The 26,620-nt window shown below is 49.1% G+C and overlaps 1 protein-coding gene across 1 annotated transcript in view; it reads right to left on the bottom strand.

Annotated features, from left to right (window-relative positions):
• The window catches only part of srgap3 (SLIT-ROBO Rho GTPase activating protein 3), a 145,680-nt gene that overhangs the window by 16,992 nt on the left and 102,068 nt on the right, over positions 1-26,620 (bottom strand). The window contains exons 5-12 of the mRNA XM_056274890.1: positions 18,397-18,582; positions 15,276-15,404; positions 8,814-9,035; positions 8,529-8,630; positions 7,502-7,699; positions 7,179-7,263; positions 2,976-3,003; positions 1,195-1,297 (exon numbers count right to left, since the gene is read on the bottom strand). Coding sequence (XP_056130865.1) covers positions 1,195-1,297; positions 2,976-3,003; positions 7,179-7,263; positions 7,502-7,699; positions 8,529-8,630; positions 8,814-9,035; positions 15,276-15,404; positions 18,397-18,582 — 1,053 coding nt within the window. The remainder of the gene's footprint in view (positions 1-1,194; positions 1,298-2,975; positions 3,004-7,178; positions 7,264-7,501; positions 7,700-8,528; positions 8,631-8,813; positions 9,036-15,275; positions 15,405-18,396; positions 18,583-26,620) is intronic.

The following is a 26,620-nucleotide window of genomic DNA, read 5'->3' as shown; positions in this document are numbered from 1 at the left end:
GCTGTTAAACAATTACTGTGTAAGATGCATGCATAACAGCCTTCTTATGTGAATGTTATGTGAAGCCATATGGTAATATATATATATAAATAGATGTATATATAAATTTTACATATATATTAGTGTGTGTGTGTGTGTGTGTGTGTGTTTGTGTGTGTATGTGTGCGTGTGTGTGTGATGGAAATAAAACACTGACCCTAATAGACATATGAACATCTACAGTATATTTACACAAAAAAAGGAAAGAAATAATGTATAAATACATAGAACTTCATATGACAGGAAGCAAATAGTTTTCACACACTGTAGTAGTAGCATGCAGGAGTCAGCAGGATAGTAGAAATGTGTGTGTGTTTGTGTGTGCGTTCTTGTACCTCTGTCTTTGTGAGGACCAATTTGAATTTTTAACCATGACAGTGAGGACATTTTTGCAAATTGAGGACATTTTGGCTGGCCCTCCCTTCTTTAGGGATCTGTTTTAAGGTGGGGATTTGGGTGTAGGGTGAAGTGTAGAACTAGGACCAGATTAAAGTCAGGGTACGGGTTAAGGTTAGACATGTTAGATCACATGGCTAAGGTTAGGGTTAAGGGTGAGGGAATGAATATAGTAATGAAGGGTACTCACAAAGGTAGAAGTACACGTGTGTGTGTGTGGGGGGGTCAGCTGTATTAGTCTAGTAGTCGTAAGCCTTTGCCAGTAGCAGTACCTGAATGCGAGTGCGGGCATTCCTTCTCCCTCTGGGGCAGAAAGCAGCAGAGTAAAGGAACGCAGAGAACAGTAAAGTGAGGAGAGCCTCCCCACCCCCGCCCCCACATCACCCCTCAGACGTTAGAAAAGGCTGAAGCACAGGGAGTGGCCGGCAACCGGAGCAGCTAAGGATGCAACGGGGGGGGGGGGGGCCGAGAATGACCCACCGCCGTCTCCCGGGGCCGGGGTTAAAGCCATAGACGGTAAACGGTGTTGGGATGGAGGACACGGAGGCTGCGGCAGCAGCACGGAGCTGTGGTGGAGGGTGGCGAGGGTTAAAAGTTAGAGAACAGACACCGTTTCACAGTCAAAGGGCGGGTCGAAAGGGGGGAGAAAACGAAGGGCGAGCGTTAGGAGGAGACAGGGGGGGGGGGGGGGGGGAGAGGGCTTGCCTCGCCCCGCAGCCCACAGACCCCCGGCTGGTCAGTCCCGCCGCCGGCGCGTACCTTGATGAAGCTCTCCATATTGCCGTTAAACAGCTTATGGTTATACATGGAGCGCGGCCGAGGCTTCCGCATTTTCTGTGGTTTAGGGGGGAGAGTGGGGGGCCTGGACAAACAAATGACGGGCAAAGGGGAACAAAAACACCAATTTCCATGAGACCGGAGCAGAGCAGGCTGACGTGCAGGTGTGGGGGGAAAAAAAATCATGGCGGCACAACATCCTCTATCACGGTAACGGGAGGGTTTCTGGTGATTATGAGTGATCACATGACCAAATAACCTGAAAACAATAAGAAGGAAAGGTTCTTAGCTACGCTGTTTTGGGTGAACGATGCTGATAAGTCTGCCCTCTAATTAACTCCAACTCCAATTAACTCGTCACTTGCGCCGTCATCCCCGTGAGGCGTTCTAACCAATCACCTCCCATCGGTTGTTGAAACCCACTGCAGGCCAATCACAACCTGAATGCACGCCTGCATAAAGCAGAAGCTACCACGACCAAGGCCGCCATTTTGACGGCTTTGGATTTTGAAACTTAAATAACTTTTTTTTTTGGGGCGGGGGGGCGGGATACAGACCTGCCGCTCCCTGAATGCTCCTAAAATTGCATATACTGGCATTAAAATGAGTTGTAGGTCAACTGCACGAAATAAGTCACGATAAGATCGACCTACGATGACCAGGAGCCGTCACAAACACGGCTCCTAATTTGCACATGATCGTGCGCATCATGTCACTATTTATTTATCCCCCCCCCTTTTCTCCTCAATTGTATCCGGCCAATTACCCCACTCTTCCCAGACTGCCATGCCACCTGGACGCCCTATTGATTGATTTGTGATTATTTCCACAGACGCCGTTACAGACGCACCACGACTACCACCGAGGCGCTGCAGTATTTACAGGCGTGGGACGGCGGTCATTTTAAATTGTTTAAAAGTAATATTAAAGTTGTTAAAATGTTAATTTTGGTGTCAGTTAGTTTCTTAACAGATACACCAACATAAGTAATGCATTAATATCTCAGCCGGGTCTTTATCTTGACAGAATGTAGAGTTTAAAACCCGGCCGTCATTTTGACCGCCCGCGGTTGTGATAGGTAGGCGTGACATCCCGGCCGTTGTAAATAAACATAATAAATCAAATGAAGTGTGAGTTGAAGCGGGGGGGGGTGCTCCTGCATTAAATTAGCGAGCCAAACCCGACAACACGTCTATGAGGCCATTCGAGCTGAGCCTCGGCTCTGAGCGACAGAAAATCACCCTGAAAAACACAAAATCACCCATCCAGGACTTCTGTCGACCCAACAGAACCTGGTCAAAATAGACCACATTCTAAAACCCAACTTCCCCTCGGGGAGGAATAAACTATTCTGAGTCTGAGTCTGATTCTGATTTAAAGTACCCAAAGTCTCTCCCGCGCTGTATTCATATTCCCCTTTCTCACATCTTCCTCTGCGACACATTTACAAACACCAGGACGACAAAATTTACATACAAACCAACACGGATGCTCAGTGAAACGGGATGAAACAACAGCACCTGCATGAAGGCTATGAACAGCTCTACTGTTGGAGAAGACAGTGACAGAGAGGGTTTACTGTGTGATCACGTGGTTCTGAGCACAGGTTGACTAAGACCGGGTCATAGCCATGAGGTCGCACAGGCCACCGTCAGCGGGGTCTGGCTTATTTATCTGCATTAACATGAGTGAGCGGGTGCCTGGTGTTGGAGTGGTGCGGGTCAGGGTGAACTCATTTAAACCCGAGCGATCTCAAATCTTACCTTGTGGTTCCACATTCAGCCCTCTCTCCTGCGTACACAGAAACAAAAACACAACAGGGAAACATCACTACAACAACATCAACACATTTATCATCCTGTTGTCCTGCTGCAGCATTCAAACACCGCGGACCTATTTCACGAGGGTCCCCGTGGCTGTGGAAGGACACATGATTTCACGAGGGTCCCCATGGCTGTGGAGGGACACGTGACTTCACGAGGGTCCCCGTGGCTTTGGAGGGACACGTGATTTCATGAGGGTCCCCGTGGCTGTGGAGGGACACATGATTTCACGAGGGTCCCCACGGCTGTGGAGGGACACATGATTTCACAAGGGTCCCCACGGCTGTGGAGGGACACGTGATTTCACGAGGGTCCCCGTCGCTGTGGAGGGACACGTGATTTCACAAGGGTCGTCGTGGCTGTGGAGGGACACATGATTTCACAAGGGTCCCCACGGCTGAGGAGGGACACGTGATTTCACGAGGGTCCCCGTCGCTGTGGAGGGACACATGATTTCACGAGGGTCCCCGTGGCTTTGGAGGGACACGAGTTGTGTGGAGCTGATGCCATTCGTAGGGACAAGCTTTTCAGGGGTCAGCGGGAAGACCTCAGGGGAGATGGGGGGCGGGGGTCCCCCCCGTGGACCCGGGCCAACTCAGAGCACAACAACAGGGTTGGGGGTGAGAAACAAAAGGCTGGGAGGACCGGAGAGAGGCGATTTGGTGTGTGTGTGTGTGTGTGTGTGCGTGTGTGTGTGTGTGTGTGTGAGGGGGTGGGTCTGTCCAACACAAGTGACACTGAGAGATGTCTGTGCCGGCTCACTGAGCCTTTTGTTCCAATGTGAACAACACACACACACACACACACACACACACACACACACACACACACACACACACACACACACACACACACACACACACACACACACACACACACACACACACACAATTATAAACAAATGCGAGACACATAGACACACTCTCTCTGTGTGCACAGAATACAATGTGTGATATAAAGTTGCCGTCCACGTTACTGGCTTTACTGGTTTGCTAATTGGATGGGGGGTAATTAGAGCCTCCTCTAATCATTTTTTCAGAGTCATTTATTGAAGTTTTTGTTTCTTTCTGCCCCTCTGACCAAACACAATGGGTCGGCTTTGACGACTTCATCGATGAAGTCAGCTCCCTGACAGCTGAGCCGGGCTTTATGAGGCGGGCATGAGACGGGTCTTTGTCCAGCGGGGACTGGGCTGTGGACTGGAGGCAGGCTGGTCTGGCACCATTCACACCGTATCAATGGCACAGTATGGCAACGCTGCAGCGTCTTTACTCCAGCCACCAACGGACAGAAGACTCAAGCCCAACCCTCCGTTTTTGTTTTTTGGGATTTACCCCCCCTCCCTTTTCCCCCCCCAACCAATTACCCCACTCTTCTGAGCTGTCCCGGTCTCTGCTCCACCCCCTCTGCCAATCCGGGGAGGGCTGCAGACTACCACATGTTTCCTCTGATACATGTGGAGTCGCAGGCCTCTTCTTTTGACCTGACAGTGAGGAGCTTAGCCGGGGGGGGGGGGGGGGGGGCGTAGCGCGTGGGAGGATCACGCTACCCCCCCCCCCCCAACCGAATGACCAGAGGAGGCGCTAGTGCAGCGACCAGGACACATACCGGATTCCCACCCGCAGACACGGTTCATTGTGTCTGTATGGACACCCGACCAAGCCGGAGGTAACACAGGGATTCGAACCGGCGATCCCCGTGTTGGTAGGCCAACCCTCCGCTTTTCGCAGGAGCCCCTGATTTGCACCTCCTCTCCTGGGTTGCAAATTTTCCAGTTTTTTGCCTCTTATGGGGCCTTAACTCGGTATTAAAAAAAAAAAAACATGTATACCCCCCCCCCCTCCCGTTATCACACAGCCCAACAGAATGTCTTACAGATAGTTTGAAAGGAAATATGTTCCGTCCATTATCCACACTGCTTATCCTGCTCTCAGGGCCACGGGGATTAGGGACCATTTAGTATGGCTGATAACCTGACCTACATGTCTCTGGACTGTGGGAGGAAACCGGAGCACCCGCAGGAAACCCACACAGACACGGGGAGAACATGCAAACTCCACACAGAGGACGGCCCGGGACGACCCCCCAAGGTTGGACTACCCCAGGGCTCGAACCCAGGACCTTCTTGCTGTGAGGCGATCGCGCTAACCACTGCAACACCCAGGAAATATGTTGTCTGTAACTTATGCCGGTGGGATTTTTCAGGAGATGCTTCATGGAAGCTGGGCGGCACGGTGGTTTGATATCTGCTCACAGAAGGAAGGTTCTGACTTTGAACTTCCATCCTTTCTACATGCAGTCTGCATGCTCTCCATGTGTTGTTTCTTTCTTCTTCTTTTTTTAATACAAAGACTGATGATGGATTTATGAAATAGTATTTTCATTATCAAAGTTAAAGACAAATGGGGTATCCGGGTAGCGTGGCAGTCTATTCCGTTGCCTACCAACATGGGATCACTGGTTGACAAGTTTTCTTCACCTAACTCCTCTCTGTCTCTAGCTCTCTCTCTTTCTATCTCTCTCTCTAGCTCTGTCTCCCTCTTTCTATCGCTCTCTCACTCTCTCTCTCTTTCTCGCTCGCTTTCACATGCACGCACGCACACACACACGCACACACACACACAGATAAACACATGCATACACGTTGACAAGTTTTTTCCGCCTAACTCCTCTCTCTCTCTCATTCCCTCTCACTGTCTAGCTAGCTCTCACTCTGTCTCTCGCTCTGTCTAGCTAGCTCTCACTCTCTCTAGCTCTCTCGCTTTCACACACACACACAGATAAACACACATGCATACACATTGACAAATTTTCTCCTTCTAACTCCTCTCTCTCTCATTCCCTCTCACTGTCTAGCTAGCCCTCGCTCTCTCTCTCACTCTGTCTAGCTAGCTCTCGCTCTGTCTAGCTAGCTCTCGCTCTCTCACGCTCGCTCGCTCTCTGTCTAGCTAGCTCTCGCTCTCCCTAGCTCTCTCTCACTCTCTGTCTAGCTAGCTCTCGCCCTCGCTATCACTTTCTCGCTCTCTCTGACACACACACACACACACACACACACACACACACACACACACACACACACACACACACACATACACGAACACAGATAAACACACATGCACACGTAGACACAGTAGTGTTGGTGAGCAGCCAGGGATGGAGCTAATGAGCGAGACACAGCCTGATTGATCAGCTGAATAATGTGACATGGGTGGTACCAGGAGACGCCATATGCCTGTTCATACAGACCCCCCACTGCACCATGCACACTGCTCATACACACAGCTGTTTACGCAGACCCCCCGCTGCACCACGCACACTGCTCACACACACAGCTGTCCATCCCAGTGCCACACTTGCACCGAATGCAACGCGGCTGCTTGTGAATGTAATCGTATGGGCGCAGGGTTTCCCCCCGATGAAGCCTGGGACACCGGGAGCTCGAGGTAAATAAGACACAGGGAGGTAGGTTAACACACGCATGAATGAATGATATATGTTAAATCATGACGGACGAGGGGGCTTCATATGTGCGGCGCGGCCTCAGCTGTGTCTGCCTAATGCCCTTTTTCGATTAGGCGAACCCCTGCTGCCGGAGCAGCTGCAGGAACAGGCCCGGGCCGGCTTGATTGATTGGACGTAAACTGCTCACAGTTGATGTGACAAGGGTCCCTGTGGGAAGGGAGGGGCCAGGGGCGGGGTGCATTTATCTTTTGTACTGGAAATGGAATCTGCCTATTCCAAGACCCTCCCTGCGATTACCCCAGATAGAGACCACGCCCATCATCTTCCAGCTGATGGAAACAAAAGGGGAGGGATTAAACACTCAGAAGGTGATGTGGAACCTTGTATGGCGTGATAGCGATCCTTTTGAATAACAACTCATTTCTTTTCTTCCTCCGGACCCCCCCCCCCCAAAAAAAAGCCAACCTAGCCGTTTCTACCCCAGCCACTTACTTCTGCCTATTGGAAAAATCCTGCGCTACTGTGACCCTAAGGGCAACCATTTTATAGACCTGACCTAACGCAAGATTACTCGGGCCATAATTAGCAGATGACATTCATTCTAGGTCAGGCACCTGCTGTGAATAGAGAGCACAGTCGCCACCATCGGAGAGGACACGGGGGAGGAGAGGGGGGGCTTACCTTCACCCAACGTCTGCTTCAGCAAATCATGTTTGGCCTGCAATTTGATGATGAGGTTGCTGCCATTCAGGTACTCTTTGAATTTCTGAAAAGCCACATGAGAACATCAGCAGGTGCAAAATACGACAAAACAGAAGCCAAGATACACAAGAGTTTCATTCGAACAAGCACGCATTACTCCCTTCCTTGCAAAATTAAACAACTTTTTTCAAAGCTCTGAGTGATATTGGCTGGGCTAAGCTGTAGTAAAGCAGCAGGGGAGGGACCAGGCCCCCAGGTAAAGCCATTAACAGTTAGAAGGATCCAAACACATCTGAACCTACAGTGAAGTAGAAGACTTCGGTCTCCTGCTGGTTAGCCCTCCTCTTGGCCACATTCAGCTTGCTCATGTAGGACTCCGACACCACGGACTTGATGGACTCGGTGGAGCGGCTGTGTTGAAAGGCGTCCGACACATCAAAGTCCTCTACTGTGAGCATGTCCTGCAGGGTCTGCATGGTGGCGTCCAGGGTCTTCCTCACCTGCATGATGGGGGAAGCATGCAGTCACTTGAATACTAAAACAAATGAATGAACGAGGACTGTCTGCTCGCCACAGTCACCTTGTCTCCTCGATGCATGCTGAGGCTTTTCGTTGGGGACTTAACCTACAGCTGGTGACATTTTCAAGGGCATGCATGAGTGATTCACAAGCATATCCATCTCAAAGACAAACTGACCCTCTGAACACTATAATGACCTTGGATTGTCCTGGAATGATATCAAACATGCTTTCCTTCCCTAATGCACATCCAGGGCAACCCACGGGTCGGCCATACTCAGACTAAGATCGGAAAATGAAGGGTGCCTGAAAGAGTGCCTGGCAGATCAACATGCCACATGTAAAATCACTTCTTTCTCTTTTCTTTTCTTTTTTTGTTCGGGGGCCAAGATTGATAAAGCCCATTTCCGATAATGGCACACGTCATTCATTACGCGGGCAATAGGGAGGAGAGCTGTGGGCACATGCAGGACTGTCATAGGGTTACTATTATCTCTATTAGCACCTGCGTTCACTTTGAAACAAAGCTCCGTGTGTGTCTGCCCCCACCGAGGTCGCCCTCTTTCCCCATCACAGAATATTACAATCTCTGACCCTCATAGAAAAGGTAACATTGGCGTTATCCCAATCTAAATGTGCTCTCGGTTCCCGTGGTGCGAAGGGTCAATGGAGTGTAATTGCAATGAGAACAGATGGCAAGTGGTCCTCCTACTGGGCTCTGGGGAGACAGATACGGGACTGCCTGTCTAGGGGGGGAGGGGACGAGGGGCTAGGGGACGAGAGGCACAGAGCCATCGTCGAAGTCTTTACCTCCTCATTCTCAATCTTGAGTGTAGCCAGGCGAGACTGCAGTTGGTGGTAGCGCATCAAGAGCTCGGTCTGGACAGGCTGCTGGGCGCTCACTTGGCAAACCTAGCGAAGAAATGACAGGGAAGGTAGCATGGGCTCAAACACTGGAACCGGCCGCTAAGTCTAAAGTGTGATTTCACCAAAAAAAAAAACAAAAAAACCCCCCATATTTTTCCAAACAGTGATATCAGTGCTAGAGTATCAATGCACTCCTTTCCAAGTGCTGCTACACACTAAGCTTCTCACCTCATCGCCCATGTGGGGCAGATACTCAAAGCGCATGGGAGGGCAGAACACCTGGTTATGCATATCCATGATCTTGTGCTTGTCACTCCGAGAGTCCAGATTGTCCACTGCGTTCTCTATGATGTCCAGGCCTTCGTGGCGTGATGTTTCCAAGTTGTACTCTGCAGACAAGTAGGTCCTTAAGGTACGTGCCAGGCTAGCGTGGTATCCAAGATCACAGCACTGCGGAGGAGGAGAAATAATGAATGAATAAACTGACAAAAAAACACCAAAAAAAAACATGCGGGCATGTTATTCGATTTAGTTCGGGCATAATGATCATCACTCACAGTAAATCTTATTATCAGTATGAATCATGTTGAGAGGACCTCACTTATGAACTAAATCCCAAATTCACTTCTGCCACAGGTTACCATTCAGACAGCAATGGAGGTCACAAAATTCCAGACACCAGCACAGTAGGACACCAAGAACAATTCAAATAACGTATCACACAGAGTAGCGTCTACTACTACTACTACTTCTATTACTACTACTAGTACTACTACTTTGGCTGCTCCCGTTAGGGGGCGCCACAGCGGATCATCCGTTCCCATCTCTTCCTGTCCTCTGCATCTTCCTCTGACCCAGCATCTCTCCTCCACACATTTCCCAACCATCTCAATCTTGCCTCTCTTGCTTTGTCTCCAAACCGTCCAACCTGAGCTGTCTCTCTAATATACTCGTTCCTAATCCTGTTCTCTTCGTCACTCCCAATGAAAATCTTAGCATCTTCAACTCTGCCAAGTCCAGCTCCACCTCCTGTCTTTTCATCAGTGTCACTGTCTCCAAGCCATACAACATAGCTGGTCTCACTGTGATTTTGTAAACCATCTCTTTTAACTCTTGCTGGTACCCTTCTGCTGCAAATCACTCCTGACACTCTTCTCCACCCACTCCCTCCACCCTGCCTGCACTCTCTTCTTCACTCCCCGTTACTTTGACCCCAAGTATTTAAACTCATACACCTTCATCACCTCTACTCCTTGCATCCTCACCATTCCACTGTCCTCCCTCTCATTCATGCATAGGTATTCCGTCTTGCTCCTACTGACTTTCATTCCTCTTCTCGCCAGTGCATACCTCCACCTCTCCAGGCTCTCCTCAACCTGCACCCTACTCTCACTACAGATCAAAATGTCATCTGCAAGCATCATAGTCCACGGAGACTCCTGCCTGATTTTGTCCGTCAACCTGTCCATCACCATTGCAAACAAGAAAGGGCTCAGAGCCGATCCTTGATGTAATCCCACCTCCACTTTGAACCATCTGTCAATCATACCGCATCTCTGCAACTCTCGACTTCCTCATACAATACCACACTTCCTCTCTCGGCACCCTGTCGTATGCTTTCTCTAAATCCACAAAGACACAATGTAACTCCTTCTGGCCTCCTCTATACTTCTCCATCAACATTCTCAAAGCAAACATCACATCTGTGGTGCTCTTTCATGGCATGAAACCATACTGCTGCTCGCTGATCGTCACTTCTCCTCTTAACCTAGCTTCTATTACTCTTTACAGACACAGCATCATAAAATAACATAATTAGACAGGGTACGGCGGTGAGGGGGTTGGAGGAGCTGGAGGCTAGTGACAGCTCCGAGAATCACTAAAGGCTCTTCAGATTGACGGAAGTGGTCCCTTCAGTTTGGAGTTCAAACTCCACTAGACCGCTCTCCAGGAGTGGTTCAGCACACAATTGAGAATGAAGTAATAACTGGTAAATAAGCCCCTTTTAATACAAATGTATGACCTGGGGTAAAATTGGTGCGGGGTAATGAAGGTCACACATAAAGTACTCACACCTGGGTACCACTGAGCACATCGCAGCACTGAAGCAGCAGATCTCATTATGCACAAGGCTAAAATGAATATTCATAGCATTTCTTAAGAGAAGGGAGGCTGCTTCTAATTCACTCAGGCCACCCAGGTTTTACAAACATGTTTCTGGGTTCAAACCCTGTAATCTTCTGGTCATTCACTTAGTTAATGAGTATACTGCTGAACAACCTAACTTATTAAAGCAAACCAAAATAATATCTATGGTAATGACTATTTATTGATTCTCACGATGGTCTTACGGCCTTTTAATTCTTTAAGATATTTTTTGGTGTTTTAAGCCTTTATTTATCAGGCTGGTAGAAGTAGACAGGAAACACGATGTGACGAGAGTAGGGGAAGATATGCAGCAAAGGTCCTGTGGCTCGACCTGAACCCAGTATGCTGCCATCGGGCCCGAGCCACCACAACACCTCCGATCTTACAACCTTTAAAGGAAGGCAGGCAAGAGTACTGGATTGAGCTGAACCACTTGTTGGTTTGAGTTACACTTCCAAAGCTGACTTGTTACTGCTCAAGCTGTCCATTTTACATGACAAATAAGACCCGTACGCTTCTCGCCACCGTTTGTGGCAGCCTATATCCCCGTCATGGTCAAAATCCCATTCCTTGCAGCTCTGCAGGATTTGGGAGACGCTGGAGTTTGCCAGACGCCTGAGGCAGCAGCTCCTTCACAGTTGGCCCCCAGAAAAGGAACAGGGGTAGCCAGGAAGCTGGGTCTCTGCATGCAGTGTCACGTGTACAGCTCCCTGCAGGCAACCTCCTTCACACTTCTTGCATCTACTTTGTGAACTGTTTGGGTATAACAAGTCTCATTCCCACCACACTATTTCAACACTGCATGTTTTAATACCCATCATATGTTTTTGGAGATAGAGAAAATACCTGCAATAACTGAACAGCAGCAGCAGCTCAATTATCTCAGAGCAGTCAACATACAGAGAGAAGGACAGAAAGACTTGCCAAAAGGGGAACCTGAACACAACATGGAAACTTGCCAGTTTGACGCCAAGTACCAAAACTCAATTCAAGTCATCACCTGCCAAGTGGAGAGAGAATAGTATTGCATTCCCAATGCCGAGCTCCACTGGCCAAGTACTACTGAAGTCTGCAATCTGATCTCCTTTTAAGAGGGATTTAAATGTACTCATCTACAAAGGAATAGCTGGACCCAGTTTCCAGCAACTTTGAGTCCAATGACCAAGTGTAAAATGGCTGATAAAGGCTTCTTGGTCACCAGGACAAGTGGTGTCAGGTCACCCAGGTCGGAGAATTTGCTGCCGACCACATACCCAACACTGATGCCTGCATACACTCAGCAATCGCCCACAAACGTTGACTGACATCGACTCCAGTTGTGGTTTGCAGACCACAAATGGGCTGGATCACCTCTTTGCCCCATTTTAATCCCAGGTTTCCACAGCATGGCTAATGGGCTGTGCCACTGCATACTCGGTTTTGCAACATGGACTATGTTGCAAAACTAAAACTAAAATTGTGTTGACATTTTCTCAACTATTCTGGGCTCTTAGTCATAAATGAGGGGAAAAAATGACGGAGAGATCGATTGCCAATTAGGTGCAAGATCTGCAGCAGGGCAGTTGATGATGGATAGTAGTGGTTAGGAAATCAATCTTAGTTCCTGCCCTCACCCATGGTTACAAAACCTGAGTGGTAACCAAAAGAATGAGATCACAGACTCAAGCGGCTGACATGGAGTTTCTTGTAGGGTGGCGGAGCTCGCTCTCCTTTACAGGCTGAGGAACTCGAGGCAGACTAAAGAAAACGACCACTGCTCCTCCACATGGAGATGAGTCAGCTGAGGTTCTTTGGACACCCGGTAAAGATGCCCACCAGGTACCTCCTTTTTGGAGGAATACCGGACATGTCCAACTGGGAGGAGACCCTGGGGCAAACCCAGGGAGCTGGATGAAGCTGAGGGGGCAAGAAGCATCTGGGCTGCTTTGCTTGCCCTGTTGCCACTGCAACTCTGACTGGAACAAGAAAATAAATGGGAGGATGGATGGCTGTGGATGGATGGACTCGTGATGATGACAAAATGGCACTATGTAACCTGCCTGACGATGTTAGAAAAGTGATTTTAAAAATGAAATAATAGAATTAACACCGTGGATGCGGGTTATTTTAAATGTCTTTAAAAAACAATACTGATTAGCAGCACCCAGACATTTTTTTTTCTTCCCAAGATTACTTTTTTGGTATTTTATACCTTTGTTGGATAGCGACAGTGGAGGCAGACAGGAACTGGGGGAGACATGACATGCAACAAAGGTCACCTGCTGGATTTGACCCGGCGACTTTACGACCATGTGGCCATGTGGCATGCACTTTAACCATTCGGCTGTGAAGGTGCCCCAGTCGTAAATGTTTGCCCAACTCATAAATAAGTGAATGTATAAATGCATAAATTCAATCTGTAGAAATGCAGCTACACCAGCTTATTTTTTGGGGGGTGAGTCCCCCCCCCCCTTCCAATTGTACCCATCCAATTACCCCACTCTTCCGAGTCATCCCACTTGCTGCTCCACCCCCTCTGCCGATCCAGGGAGGGCTGCAGACTACCACGTGCCCCCTTTGATACATGTGGAGTCGCCAGCCTCTTCTTTTCACCTGACAGTGAGGAGTTTCACCAGGGGGACGTAGCACGTGGGAGGATCACGCTATTCCCCCCAGTTCCCACTCCCCCTGAACAGGCGCCCCGACCGACCAGAGGAGGCGCTAGTGCAGCAACCAGGACCTTCCCACCCGCAGACACGGCCAATTGTGTCTGTTGAGATGCCCGACCAAGCTGGAGGTAACACGGGGATTTGAATCGAAGATCCCTGTGTTGGTAGGCAACAGAATAGACCGCCATCAGCAGATAGTTTCATCACACAACCAGGATGAAATTAGAAAATGGTGTAAAAACTGGCTTTCGGTGTGTGTGTGTATGTGCACACATGCTCAGACAGGAGTGTCAGCCCATGCATGTGTTGTCATTATGGTGCATGTTATGGTGTCACTAAGCCGGGTTGGTGACAGGCGGCAGGCAGGCGGCCACAAGGCCCTGCAGCGTGTCCCCGCCGAGCTCCCAGGACCAACATCCCTACTCACACATGAATGAGGACACGACCCTGGGAGGGACGGGAACAAGAGAAACACCCAACACAAAGCGCTCCTCTCCCAACACTGACAGGATCCCTTCACTCCAAAGAAACCCCCCGATTCAACCACCCCTGTCGTCTAGACAGGGGTCTTAAAGATGCGGTCTGTATCTGACGATCACAGCGGCCGTCTGTCCGGGTTCGCTTTATTACTTTCGACTGGGTAAACCAGCCAATGGTGCATCGCTTTCACTTCTTTTTGACGGTCAGCGTTGTGTGTTGTTGAGTGTTGTTGTGTGTTGTTGTCGCAGCGCTTCACATCATGGCGGTGCAGAACGTTATGGGTTGTACATTTAAGACATCTTTTTTGTGAACAAGTCAACGCAAAACCTCGCAGAAGGTCCACTTAACAACGTTTGTTTCCAATGTCAAACACCTCGCTTTCAAGGACGTCATTTTTTCTTGACTCGGACGCTTGTCTGTCCCCAGAAAAGCGTCTCTTTCCCCCCTGCAGCACATTTCTTTCCTTGTCTAAACCAGAACGACCGGGATTTCTCTAACATGACCACAGGCGGTCAAGATGACCGCCGGTTTTTAAACTCTATATGGTGTCAAGATAAATACCCAGCTGATATATTAACACACTGCATATGTCAGCGTGTCTGTTATGAAACTAACTGACACCAAAATTAACATTTTAACAACTTTAATACTATTTTTCGAACAATTCAAAATGGCCGCTGTCCAACGCCTGTGAACACTGCAGCGCCTCGGTGGTAGCCATGGCGCGTCTGGGACCAGACATGTTGGACATAATCACACATCAAGTCTATACTGTTTCTCTGCACTGGAGGGCGCAAGCGTGTTCCTTGGGCGGAGCAACGAACTTCACCGAGGAAATGACGCCACCAACACACGTCATCAATACTGACATGACGCGCAAGTTACGCGCGGTCATTTTGACCGCTCATGGTCATATTAGGTAGACCTTACCCCAACTTATTTTCTGCGCAATTGAGCTAAACCTCGTTTTAATGCAAATATATGCAATTTCGGGGGCGGTCGGGGAGCGGCAGGTCTGTATCGTTTTTGTTTTTTCTCTCTCACAAAGTTATTAAACTTCGATAATCCAAAACCGTCAAAATGGCCGCCTTAAGGGAGCTTGTAAGGCTGAATAGGAGACTAAAACGGACATGTTTTTTTTTTCTTCCCCCAGTGCTGCAAGGAAATGACAGCTCATTATGACCCAGCGTGACTGGATTCAATTAGCGTCCCCAGCAAACGCAGCGGCGCTACGTGCCGGCCGCTGGGTGCAGCCAGAGGAAGAGAGAGGACGCGCTTAAGCGCGACCAGCGGTACGGAGGAGACGGGGGGGGGACAGACGGCGAGAGCGGCGACACGTGTCGCGACGCTAAAGCCGTATCAGAAAGCCCAGCCGGAAACTGTCGGCAAACACGTGTGCGTCGTGCATACTCACGTCGATCATATCGGAGACGTCGTGGATGTAGTATTTCGCCACGACGGCGTTCGTCGCTGCCAGGTTCAACAGATAGTCGTTCCGGGCTTTGGTGCACTTCAGCTTGTTCTCCGAGTACTTGGCTTGCCTCTGGGGAAAGAGAGAGGAGACAGGGGAGACAGGACAGGACGCGTCAGTGCAGGAAGATTAAGAGCCGGGCAGAGTTTGAATATTTGCTCGGCAGCTGCCGCAGCAGACAGCTCGGGGCTTTGTATCCAACACGCGGGCTAATGTGGCAGGTCTGGGGAGACCCGACTAAAAAGGGGGCCGAGAGAGGCTCTCTAAAGATGATAAACACGTTAAATGGCGCGGCCAGGCTTGCGCTCAGCCGCTGCGCAGCCCGGCACAACAGGCGACAAGAGCGCCTACGTTAAAAAGGGAGCAGCTACAATAAGGGCTTTGCTCTGACGGGTAGCGGGGGTGACGGAAACTTCTCCATTTTGCAGCACCGGAAGTGCGTGACGCGTTACTGGCTCACGCTGCTCGCGCACGAGAGCGAGTTCAGGTTTAAAACTCTTGAACGGGATGCAGAGTTGCAGGTACGATTTAATCCTGTGTCGTCTTATGAGCCATCACGTGGGTACGTCTTACAGACGCGTCTAAATGGAGGACACTCGTTGCTGCAGGAGCTGGGCTTACCTATCAGCAGTCACAAGACGGGCATCATCGCTTGTTTTTATGCATTAATAAGGAATCCACAATGCAGCCTACCACGAATAACCGTTGTACCAAATAGAACCAAAACTAAAACGTGCATGGTATTTTGGCTTTACTCAATTAAACCAGTTTTAGGGTCAGCTTGGGGCTTCCAAATGGGGAGATGTTACATTTTACAGTAAAGAGAACAAGAAGGATTTCTGCTTCCGTTGTGGGAAGATGGCGGCATGAATTCACTTTTTGCAGCGGTGTGGGAAGATGGCGGCGTGAACTTAACGTTTGCGGCGGCCTCACCCAGTGCCGTCCATGCAGTGTCTGTCCACATCTGCGTCTAAGCTTGTTTTGTCTTCGTTTGATGGCTGGGAGAGCTGCCGCTGGATCGGCTGGGAGAGCTTGGTCTGCTGCCTTCTGTGGGCCCAGGGACCACGGCCCTGACCGGAGCTGTGCCCGAAGAGCTAACACCGAGGTCGGTCTGACAGGACGCGGAAGCTAACTGCAAGCTCATGCAGACTGGTAGTTCCGATAACACCGAGGGCGGTCTGGACTCTGGCGGCGGCCTCGCCTAGCCTTGACTATGTTTTTGTCGTGTGGAGTGCGGGGAGGCGTGTCGAAGGTGTCTGGCTTGGAGAGCTGGTGTCGGATCGGCTGGGGGAGCCTGGTCTGCTGTGTCAGGTGGGCCCAGGGACCAAGGCCCTGACCGGAGCTGCGCCCGAGGAGGAAACACCGAGGGCGGTCTGACAGGTCACGGAAGCGAGGCAGGCTAAGCTAGCTGCTAGCCCATGCAGACCAGCCGTTCCAACAGTCATCCCGGCTGGCGTTCCTTCTCTGGACAGTGGAATTTCTGGACTGTGTTGCACTGAGTGGACTGTGTTGTTAACTGTTTGTGTTTCTTTTTGGTTTGTTCTCTCTGTTTTTGTACATTTTTGGATGTGTCGACTTTGGAAAATTTGGGATGTGTGTTTTTGCCTTCATGTCACACTGCTGTGGGAAACGGAATTTTGTTCCTTTTGTGTACGTAAGTACACAAGAGGAACGACAGTAAATTGTTCTTGATTGCTGAAGAAGTAAGCAGCATAAATCATCAATAATACTGTACTCTTGCAGTCTGAAACGTCGATGAGCGTGCACATAAGAGCTGGCCCTCATTGATATTCGTAGCACACTGACTCAGACATTAAAAAAGGTTGCCGCTTAAAGCACATCAACGTTCCCTAATCCTACAGCTAAAACAGTTAATTATCCACTTAACCTCACAATGTGATGTGAATGCACAATGTATTTCTATTTTCACTGTTACACACATTTTATTATTGTGCTGTCACCAACAATAAGTCGAGCAGGGATCTTTGGATTCTTCCGATTTTCTTCTTCACCTCTTTACACCTGTTAACAGGTCATGTAAAAAGGTTTAACGATCTAAAAAAAAAGGTCACAAGACACACACACACAAAAAAGATATGAAATGCTAAAAGACCTGAGCGGTTTTATTTTGGCACGCCAGAAATCATCTCAATGGACGCCAGCCTAAGGAGCTGGAAAAGCCGTCGGCCCAAAAGTGTTTGGATTCCCCGAGCCAGATAATGTGGTTAAATTTGCATGAAGAATTTCCAGACGAAAATCCAGAATGAAATATGGATGTGTGGATCTAAGGTACAGCACACCCCAGAGACGAGCAGCCGTCCGCAGCGTCGGGCGGAGTGCTGCTAAACAGAGGAACGGGTGAACTGACATGAATTACAGTTGGGGATTAGCTGCAGCTGAAGGAACCATACTGTCGGTTCATTGACCTAGAATTTGGTTATGAGATACTGGCTGTGGCTCAGTAAGCCTCCCACATGTCTCTTTGGTGTGTCTGTCTATCTGTCTTACACTTAATGTATCTCTCACTAAGGCAACTCACACACAACAGAGAGCGCTTCATCCACATCCACTGCTCTTTCTGCTCCTCGGAGACGTCACTAAAAGGCTTAGCCGTCCCATTGTAAATGCACGGCTGAGGCATTTGTGAGGATTCCCAATGAATGGAGCATGAATGAGTAGACTCGCTAGCCGGTTGGCTAACGGGTCGGACCCTTCAGTTAACACAGTCGCCCATGGTGCGGGAGACCCGGGTTCGCGTCCCGGCTGCCCCCTGAATTCACTACATTGGTGTCAGAAGTTGGATATTGTGAGACCGTGAGGCCATCGGAAGCTTCCCGAAGGATGGGGGTAGTGTAACGAGCATGAATGAGTAGACTCGCCAGCCGGTTGGCTAACGGGTCGGATCCTTTAGTTAACTGGTTCGCGCAGTCGCCCGTGGTGCGGGAGAACCGGATTCACGTCCCGGCTGCGGTGGTTCCCAGCTGCCCACCCCCACCCGAATTTGCTACACAGCGATGAATGTTAACAAACAGGCAACTCTCGGGGACCTGAACACATTACCCACCTTTTCCTTCATCTTCTCAATTTTTCTGACAGAGCTGCGTCTCTGGGGCCGGTCCTCGTGGCGCAGGAGGTTGACGTTGAGGTCTCCGGACTTACTGAACTGTTTCTCTTCCTGCTTTTCGGCATCCTTCAGCTTGCTCTCTGCACTGATACTCTCAGTGTGGTACATGTGGTACGTCTTCATCACCTGGAGGAGGAGGGAGCACATGAGAGGTGACCACATAGGAGGACACACGGGTTAAACAAGTGTATTACGTTAAGGGCCAAGAAGCTAGTTTAGGGCTATGTGTTGCAATTGATGGAAGTTTGCGCAACATGCTCAAAATCTATTTTTTCAGAAGCGTCCGTGAGAGTCACTGTGTAGATATTGTAGGCAGCAGACAGGCTAATTTAGCCTTCTGTGGTAACACAAAGGGTGTTGTTGTCTATGACCCGTGCTAGTGAGAGCCCGGCCAAGCGACAGCTGCAAAACATTAGTATTCTTATCAGGCGTGCAGACGGTCATGAATATGTATAGATGGGTCACTGCTGGGAACAGGAAGAGTGAAGTTAAGGACATAAACAAAGGCCCTTCCCATCAGCAAACAAACATCTTTATTCAGAATCTCTGACTCAAAAAGCTCACTGACGTTCACAGACGCATCACTCCCGCATGAGACCGGGGCGATGTTATCCTCGTTCCACTGGTGTCATATGGAAATTATTATCAGGCTGTTTTTTTTCCCACCAAACTTCAAAAAGAATATCAAATAGGCACATGTGTTCATATGCTCATACGCAACCGCGTATTAATACACACACACAACCATGCTTGTGTGCAGACACACACGCACACACGCGTGCCATTTATTTTAACTTCGGTGCTCCTACTGCCCACGTAGCCAATGCCAGTCAGATGATATTGTCATTTGAAAACTGACTCAATCATAGGGCCCAAAGCTGTGTGTGGTTTGCTCATCCAGGTCAGATTCGCCCCCTCACTGGGCCACTGCTGGCTGGCTGGCTCCCACACCGGGGGGGGGGGGGACCACTCCTCACCTCCAGCTTGTTTGCTTCCTTCCCTTCTTGTTCAGCGGGGGTGACGGCATTGTTCTCTGCATTGTCTGCATTTACCTCCGCGCTGTGACCTCCCTCTAGTCAAACCCCGCCCCCACCCAAGACCACGGTAACCTAGTGGTGCTAGCGATACAGACCAAGAGGAGGATTCATAAGACCGTTTGTCAGCTGTCTCAACAAAGAGAAGACGGCGTCTCCCGACACCTTCCAGTCTATTTCCCAGGTGCCCCGGTGAGATAAGCCCCCTCCCCCCTACCCCAACACAGAGGGTTAGCCCCGCAGGCTAGCCTTGGCAGCCCCTACTTCAGCCTCATAAAGGGAAGGCCAGATGTGAGGCCCATCTTAACATGTCTCACATGCTTGGAGGCCTGAGAGCACTTGAAACTCTCTAGGAAGAGCTCGTGATGTTGGACAGCCATCATAAATGGCAGTTTGTTTGTTTCCTGTAGTTAAAAAAGTAATCCTCACTAAGCACTGCAGTTAACCATTTGCCCCCCCCCCCCCCACAAAAAAATGTAGTAAATGGATCAGGGTCACAACAAAACACAACCACAACCTCAACTATTTCCACTGGCCAACTCCTCTATAATACGATAGTGATATCTACACCTACTGCTGCTACAGCAAGCTCTTTTCATCCCCCACCATGATACTCCTCACACTGCCCCTCTTAGGAAAGCAAGAAAAACAACACATGACACAGATCCGTATGAAGAACTCGTCAGAGTAAATACATGAAGGAAAAACCATCTCCTGTGGACTGTAAGAGTCATAATGTTGAGGGGGAGTAGTCACTCTGGGGAGAGGGAAACTAAGCTAACACAATGTTCGTCCCCAGGTTTCCATACCATTTCTCCAAGTTCCCGTGGAAAAACCAAACAAACCACCAGACTTTCATCAAACCCAGTCTGAACCATACGATTACGGGACCCGCGGCTAAAGACAAAGAGGCAATTTGCAGGAACAGTGAGCTTCAGCTGGCTCTGCTCCACGGGGTTGCACATGTTCAGCGCTCTGCCCGTGGCTGTTTTACTAAAACGTGTTTTCAGAGGTGAGCAAAGAAAGCCTAAGAAAGTAACACTGCAAAAACCATCTTTTCCTGGGAGGAATATAAAACACGCCGCATTGCAAACGGTGATCGGCACAAGTATCTATTCAATAGCCATCTCGCACCTCTGTCAAATTCTGCAGCACTGCAAGAAAACGAACAAAATAAGCTGCTGCTGACATTACAGCTAGATAACACAAGAGGTTAGGGCTGTGTGATATGACCAAAATCTCATAATCATGATATAGGTCACTCATATCACCATAACGACACATATCACGATATAGGTCATTCATATCACCATAACGATACGTATCACAATATAGGTCATTCATATCACGACAATGATACATATCACGATAATGATACACATCATGATATAGGCCATTAACCCAGCCACTCAGGATGCACAAGCCAGTGCATTCTTAGTGCCGGTCCCAAGCCCGGACAAATGGGGAGGGTTGCGTGAGGAAGGGCATCCGGCGTAAAATCTTTGCCAATTCAAATATGCGGATCATAAATAAAATGGAAAAGGATGATCCACTATGGCGACCCCTAACGGGAGCAGCCAAAAGTAGTAGTAGTAGTAGTAGATCATGATATAGGCCATTCATATCACGATAACGATACATGTCACGGTACAGGTCATTCATATCATGATAACGATACACAATATAGGTCATTCATATCACAATATTGATACATATCATGATATAGGCCATTCATATCAGGATAACAATACATATCACGGTATAGGCCATTCATATCACCATAACGATATATAAAACTACCGGCTATCCTCTGTTGCATGCACCTCCGCTCTGTCTGCTGGCATCCTCCGCTGCCACCATTATCTTCATCGCGGCCCCAGACACTCCCGTCCTCTACATCCTTCCACTAACCCCGATACGATATCCCACATCCAAACCCTATGTTCCCACTGCACCCCCCGCACTGCTAACCTGGACAACCTCAGACCTCTCCAGCATGCCCCCACTATGTTGTCCTCTCATTCCATCAACCTTGCCCTCCTTAACACCCGATAACTAAATAACAAAGCCCTTATCCTACATGAAACAATCACCAATAATTAATTAATTTGACTTTCTCTTGCTCACTGAAACCTGGCAACAACCAGGTGACTTTTTCTCCCTCAACGAAGCATCCCCCGCTGGTTTTGGCTACATCTGCAGATCCTGTCCCTCCCTTCGTGGAGGAGGTCTTGCTGTCTTATTCAATCGGAATTTCAGGACCACTGAGCTCTCACTCCCCGCCGTCTCATCATGTGAATTCCTCGCTTTTAAAACCTGCTCAATGGCTGTCATTCTCATCTACCGGCCACCCACACCGAATCCATCTTTCCTGTCTGACCTCTCTGAACTCCTCACAATAGCCTCATCTCTCTCCTCACAATTACTACTGCTTGGTGATTTTAACATCCACATTGATTTACCCACCTGTAAGTTTGCATCAGAATTCATCACTCTATTGGACAATTTCAACCTCACCCAGCACGTCACTTTCCCCACCCATGTCAAAGGCCATATCCTTGACCTGGTCTGCTCTGTCAATCTACCGACACACAACATCCATCCATCCCCATTTCCTCTGTCAGACCATAATCTCATCCAGTTCACCATTCCTTCCCCAACTCCTCGGCCACACCTCCTCAGAGAAATAACATTCCGCAATACTAAATCTATTGACCCCCTCCAACTCTACGATCTGCTCTCACCCTGGAACCAGCCTCTACCTTACCTGATGATCTCACCAATCACCTCAACGCCACTCTGTCTGCCTCCCTCAACACACTGGGCCCTCTCAAAACAAAAACAGTCTCATGTCTGTGAATGTTCTCATTCATCCAGGTCATGGTTATCCAAAGGAATTGAATCGAGTGCATATATACCAAGTCCAGTTGCACTCGATTCAATTCCTTTGAAAAAAGAGTCTCCTTCAACACCTCTGCGCCCTGGTTCACACCTGAGCTCCGCACAATGAAACGGACTGCCCGCCAACTGGAACGACTCGCCAAGAAAACATCTCTCACTGTACATCAAGAAGCCCACAACCTCCACCTCTCTGCCTACAAAGATGCCCTCACCACTACCAAGTCTGCCTATTTTTCCACCATCATTAATGATTCCAACCGTATCCCCCGCACCCTCTTCGCCACTGTAAACAACCTCCTCAAGCCCCGTGCCGATGCCCTCTCCAACTCTACTGCTGAAAAATGCAACTCATTTTTCAATTTTTTTGCAGACAAAATCGCTGCTATCAACAAATCACTGTCCCCTGCATCTGACTTGGCAGCACCTACTCTGGCCCGTCTTCTCCCCATTCCTCTTGACCTCCCTACCCCTCCCCGATCACCGCCTCTCCCGGTTTGTTCCAATAGCCCCTACCACTATCTCTGAACTCATCAGCTCATCAAAATCCACAACCTGCTCCCTTGATCTCCTCCCCACCCCCCTACTGAAGAAATGCCTCCCTGCCCTATGCCCCTACCCCACCAACCTTTTCAATTCCTCATTGTCCCATGGAATTGTCCCCTCTGCCTACAAAACTGCAGCTGTCACCCCAATTCTCAAGAAACCCGGTCTTGATCCATCCTGTCTCAACCACTACCGGCCAATTTCCAATCTCCCCTTCCTCTCTAAAACCCTGGAACGCATTGTGGCCTCACAACTCCAAACCTACTTACACTCCAACAACCTACTCGAACCCCTCCAGTCTGGTTTTCGCCCACTCCACAGCACTGAAACTGCCCTCCTTAAAGTACTTAATGACCTCCTCACCTCTGCTGATACCGGAGCGCTTAACATCCTCATCCTCCTCGACCTGAGTGCAGCCTTCGATACTGTGAGCCACAACATCCTGCTCACCAGACTGAAAGATGTTGGTATTGAAGGCACCGTACTCAGCAGGCTGCAGTCCTACCTCTCCAACAGGTCACACTTCATCTCACTTCACAACCACTCCTCTGTTCCATCTACAGTCACACAAGGTGTTCCCCAAGGTTCTGTACTCGGCCCACTCTTTTTCATCGTCTACATCCTCCCTCTTGGTCAGATTCTCCGCCATTTCAACTTGGACTTCCACTGTTATGCTGACGACACCCAGATATACCTCAACACCAATTCCCCGCACAATCCACCCCTCTCTCACATCGACTCCTGTCTGTCTGCAGTTAAAGTCTGGATGCAGCAAACCTTCTCAAACTCAACAGTGACAAAACTGAACTCTTCATTGCCTCCAAGTCCACTCTAAGCCAAATCAACAACCTTGCACCCACCATCGATGGCACTACTGTCTCCCCTTCGCCCCATGCACGAAACCTTGGTGTGATCCTTGATCCCACCCTATCCATTGAGCCACATATCCGCCAAATGGTCAAATCCTCCTTCTACCACCTTTGCAACATTGCAAAAATAAGATCCTCTCTCGCACGCCCTGCTGCTGAGATACTGGTCCATGCCTTCATCTCCTCCCGCCTTGATTACTGCAACTCACTCCTCTATGGCATCAGTGCTAGCTCTATCAAGAGACTCCAATTGGTCCAGAACGCATCCGCCCGACTTTTAACTTTCGGCAAATCCTGGCACCACATCACCACAGTCCTAAAAGATCTCCACTGGCTACCCATCTCCAACCGGATCAATTACAAAATCCTGGTTCTTACTTATAAAGGCCTTCACAAACTGGCTCCTCCATACCTCACCGACCTCCTGTCCCCCTACCAACCCTCTCGGTCCCTCAGATCCACCTCAGCCTCCCTTCTCTCTACCTCCAGGTCCAACCTCCATGGCTATAGTGACCTAGCCTTCTCCAGAGCAGCTCCCAGGCTCTGGAACTCACATCCCCAAATTATTAGACTCAGAATCCCTCCCACTCTTCCAATCCCATCTCAAGATGCACCTTTTCTCCAATGCTTTCTCATGCCCCCCCCCCCCCCGTCCGCTCATACACCCCTGGTCTGGGGCAGGCTGGGGACTGAGCGCTTGACCTGCATCTGTGATTTATGATGTTTGTTTTTCTTTCCCTTTATATCTGTCCAAGTCGGAGAGTACTGCTGGCGTTGTGTGTGGCTGCCGGTTCTCCCTCTCGTAGCACCCCTTCCCATCCACCCCTGTATGTCTGTGTTATGTTCAACTGTCGTCTTGTTTCACTCCATTTATTGTAAAGTGACTTTGAGTACTAGAAAAGCTCTATATAATATTGATTTATTATTATTATTATATCATGATAACGATACACATCACGATATAGGTCATTCATATCACGATGACAATACACATCATGATATAGGTCATTCATATCACAATAATGATACATATCACGATATAGGTCATTCATATCACAATAATGATACATATCACGATAATGATACACATCATGATATAGGTCATTCATATCATGATAATGATACACGATATAGGCCGTTCTATCACGATAACGATACATATCACAATATATGATACGATATAGCACATTTTCTGTAAATTCAATGAATAAATAGTTTGAGCACTCGACTGTGTTTTTGCAGCTCTCATCTGTAGACTCAGTACTGCTTGGCATGATTCTTACATAGGTGGTAAACAAGGCTAGTGGTGTTTTGAGTCTGCTGTGGGGACAGGCATGCAGCATATTTTGCAAAGTATGGTTTTCTGGGGGGCGGCACAATGGTTAGCGTGGTCGCCCAACAGCAAGAAGGTCCTGGGTTCAAGCCCCACGGTTGTCCAACCTTGGGGATCATCCCAGGTCGTCCTCTGCGTGGAGTTTGCATGTTCTCCCTGTGTCTGCGTGGGTTTCCTCCGGGTGCTCCGGTTTCCTCCCACAGTCCAACGACATGTAGGTCAGGTGAATCGGCTGTTCTAAATTGTCCCTATGTGAATATGTGTGTTGGCCCTGTGATGGACTGGCGGCCTGTCCAGGGTGTCTCCCCGCCTGCCACCCAATGACTGCTGGGATAGGCTCCAGCATACCCACAACCCTGAGAGCAGGATAAACGGTTTGGATAATGGATGGATGTATGGTTTTCTGGTCCCGGTCAGACTTTTCATACCCAAACAACATCCATAAGATAGAAGTAGCCCCTCTTTTAGGTACAAGCTCCTCATTTTGCCCCGGCTGGTCGGAGTCCTTCTGTTCGGAATTACCCTGTTCTGCGTTATCTTCACTGTCCTCCATGTTTGTTTGTATTACATACATGCAAATGTCCTGCCTGCATCTGTGCTGTGCAAAGTGCAGAAAGTGTCGTCCAAGTGATGACAAATATTGCCGTAAAGGGCGTCCGAGTAGCGTAGCAGTCTATTCCGTTGCTTACCAACTCAGGGATTGCCGGTTCAGTTCCCCATGTTACCTTCGGCTTGGTCGAGCATCCCTACAGACACAATTGGCTGTGTCTGCGGGTGGGAAGCCGGATGTGGGTATGTGTCCTGGTCACTGCACTAGTGCCTCCTCTGGTCGGTCGGGGTGCCTGTTGGGGGGGGGGGGGGGCGTGATCCTCCCACGCGCGGCATCCTCCTTGCGAAACTCCTCAATGTCAGGTGAAAACAAGCGGCTGGAGACTCCACATGTATGGGAGGAGGCATGTGGTAGTCTGCAGCCCTCCCCATATCGACAGAAGGGGTGGAGCAGCAAACGGGATGGCTCGGAAGAGGGGGGTAATTAGCCAAGTACAATTGAGGAGGGGGAAGAAAAAAAAAAGGGGGGGGGTCCAGTAAATAAATAAATAAAGATATTGCCATAAAGAGTGTGAATTGCGACACAATGAAATAAACGATAGAGCTTAGTATGAAACGATAGACGTTTTCTACCGTCACACGGTGTATATATATATATATATATATATATATATTATATATATATTACATAACATTACAGTCATTTAGTAGATGCTTTTATCCAAAGCGACTTACAACAATTACATACATTGCATTACAGTCATTTAGCCGATGCTTTTGCTCCCCTCTCTAGATGACCCGGTGGTCCCGGGCTCCCCCGGATCTCCATATTGACACCGAACTTAGTGCGGACACCCAATAGCAACAGTCTGCTGCAGCCCAGAGCTCAATCGATCCACCAGCCTCAGCCTCCCGCTGATTTGGATTACAGGCGC

The sequence above is a fragment of the Lampris incognitus genome, chromosome 2 (genome assembly GCF_029633865.1).
Source record: "Lampris incognitus isolate fLamInc1 chromosome 2, fLamInc1.hap2, whole genome shotgun sequence".
Lineage (NCBI taxonomy): Eukaryota > Metazoa > Chordata > Actinopteri > Lampriformes > Lampridae > Lampris > Lampris incognitus.
The sequence above is the reverse complement of the archived record's forward strand: the minus strand, read 5'-3'. Positions and strand labels throughout refer to the sequence as shown.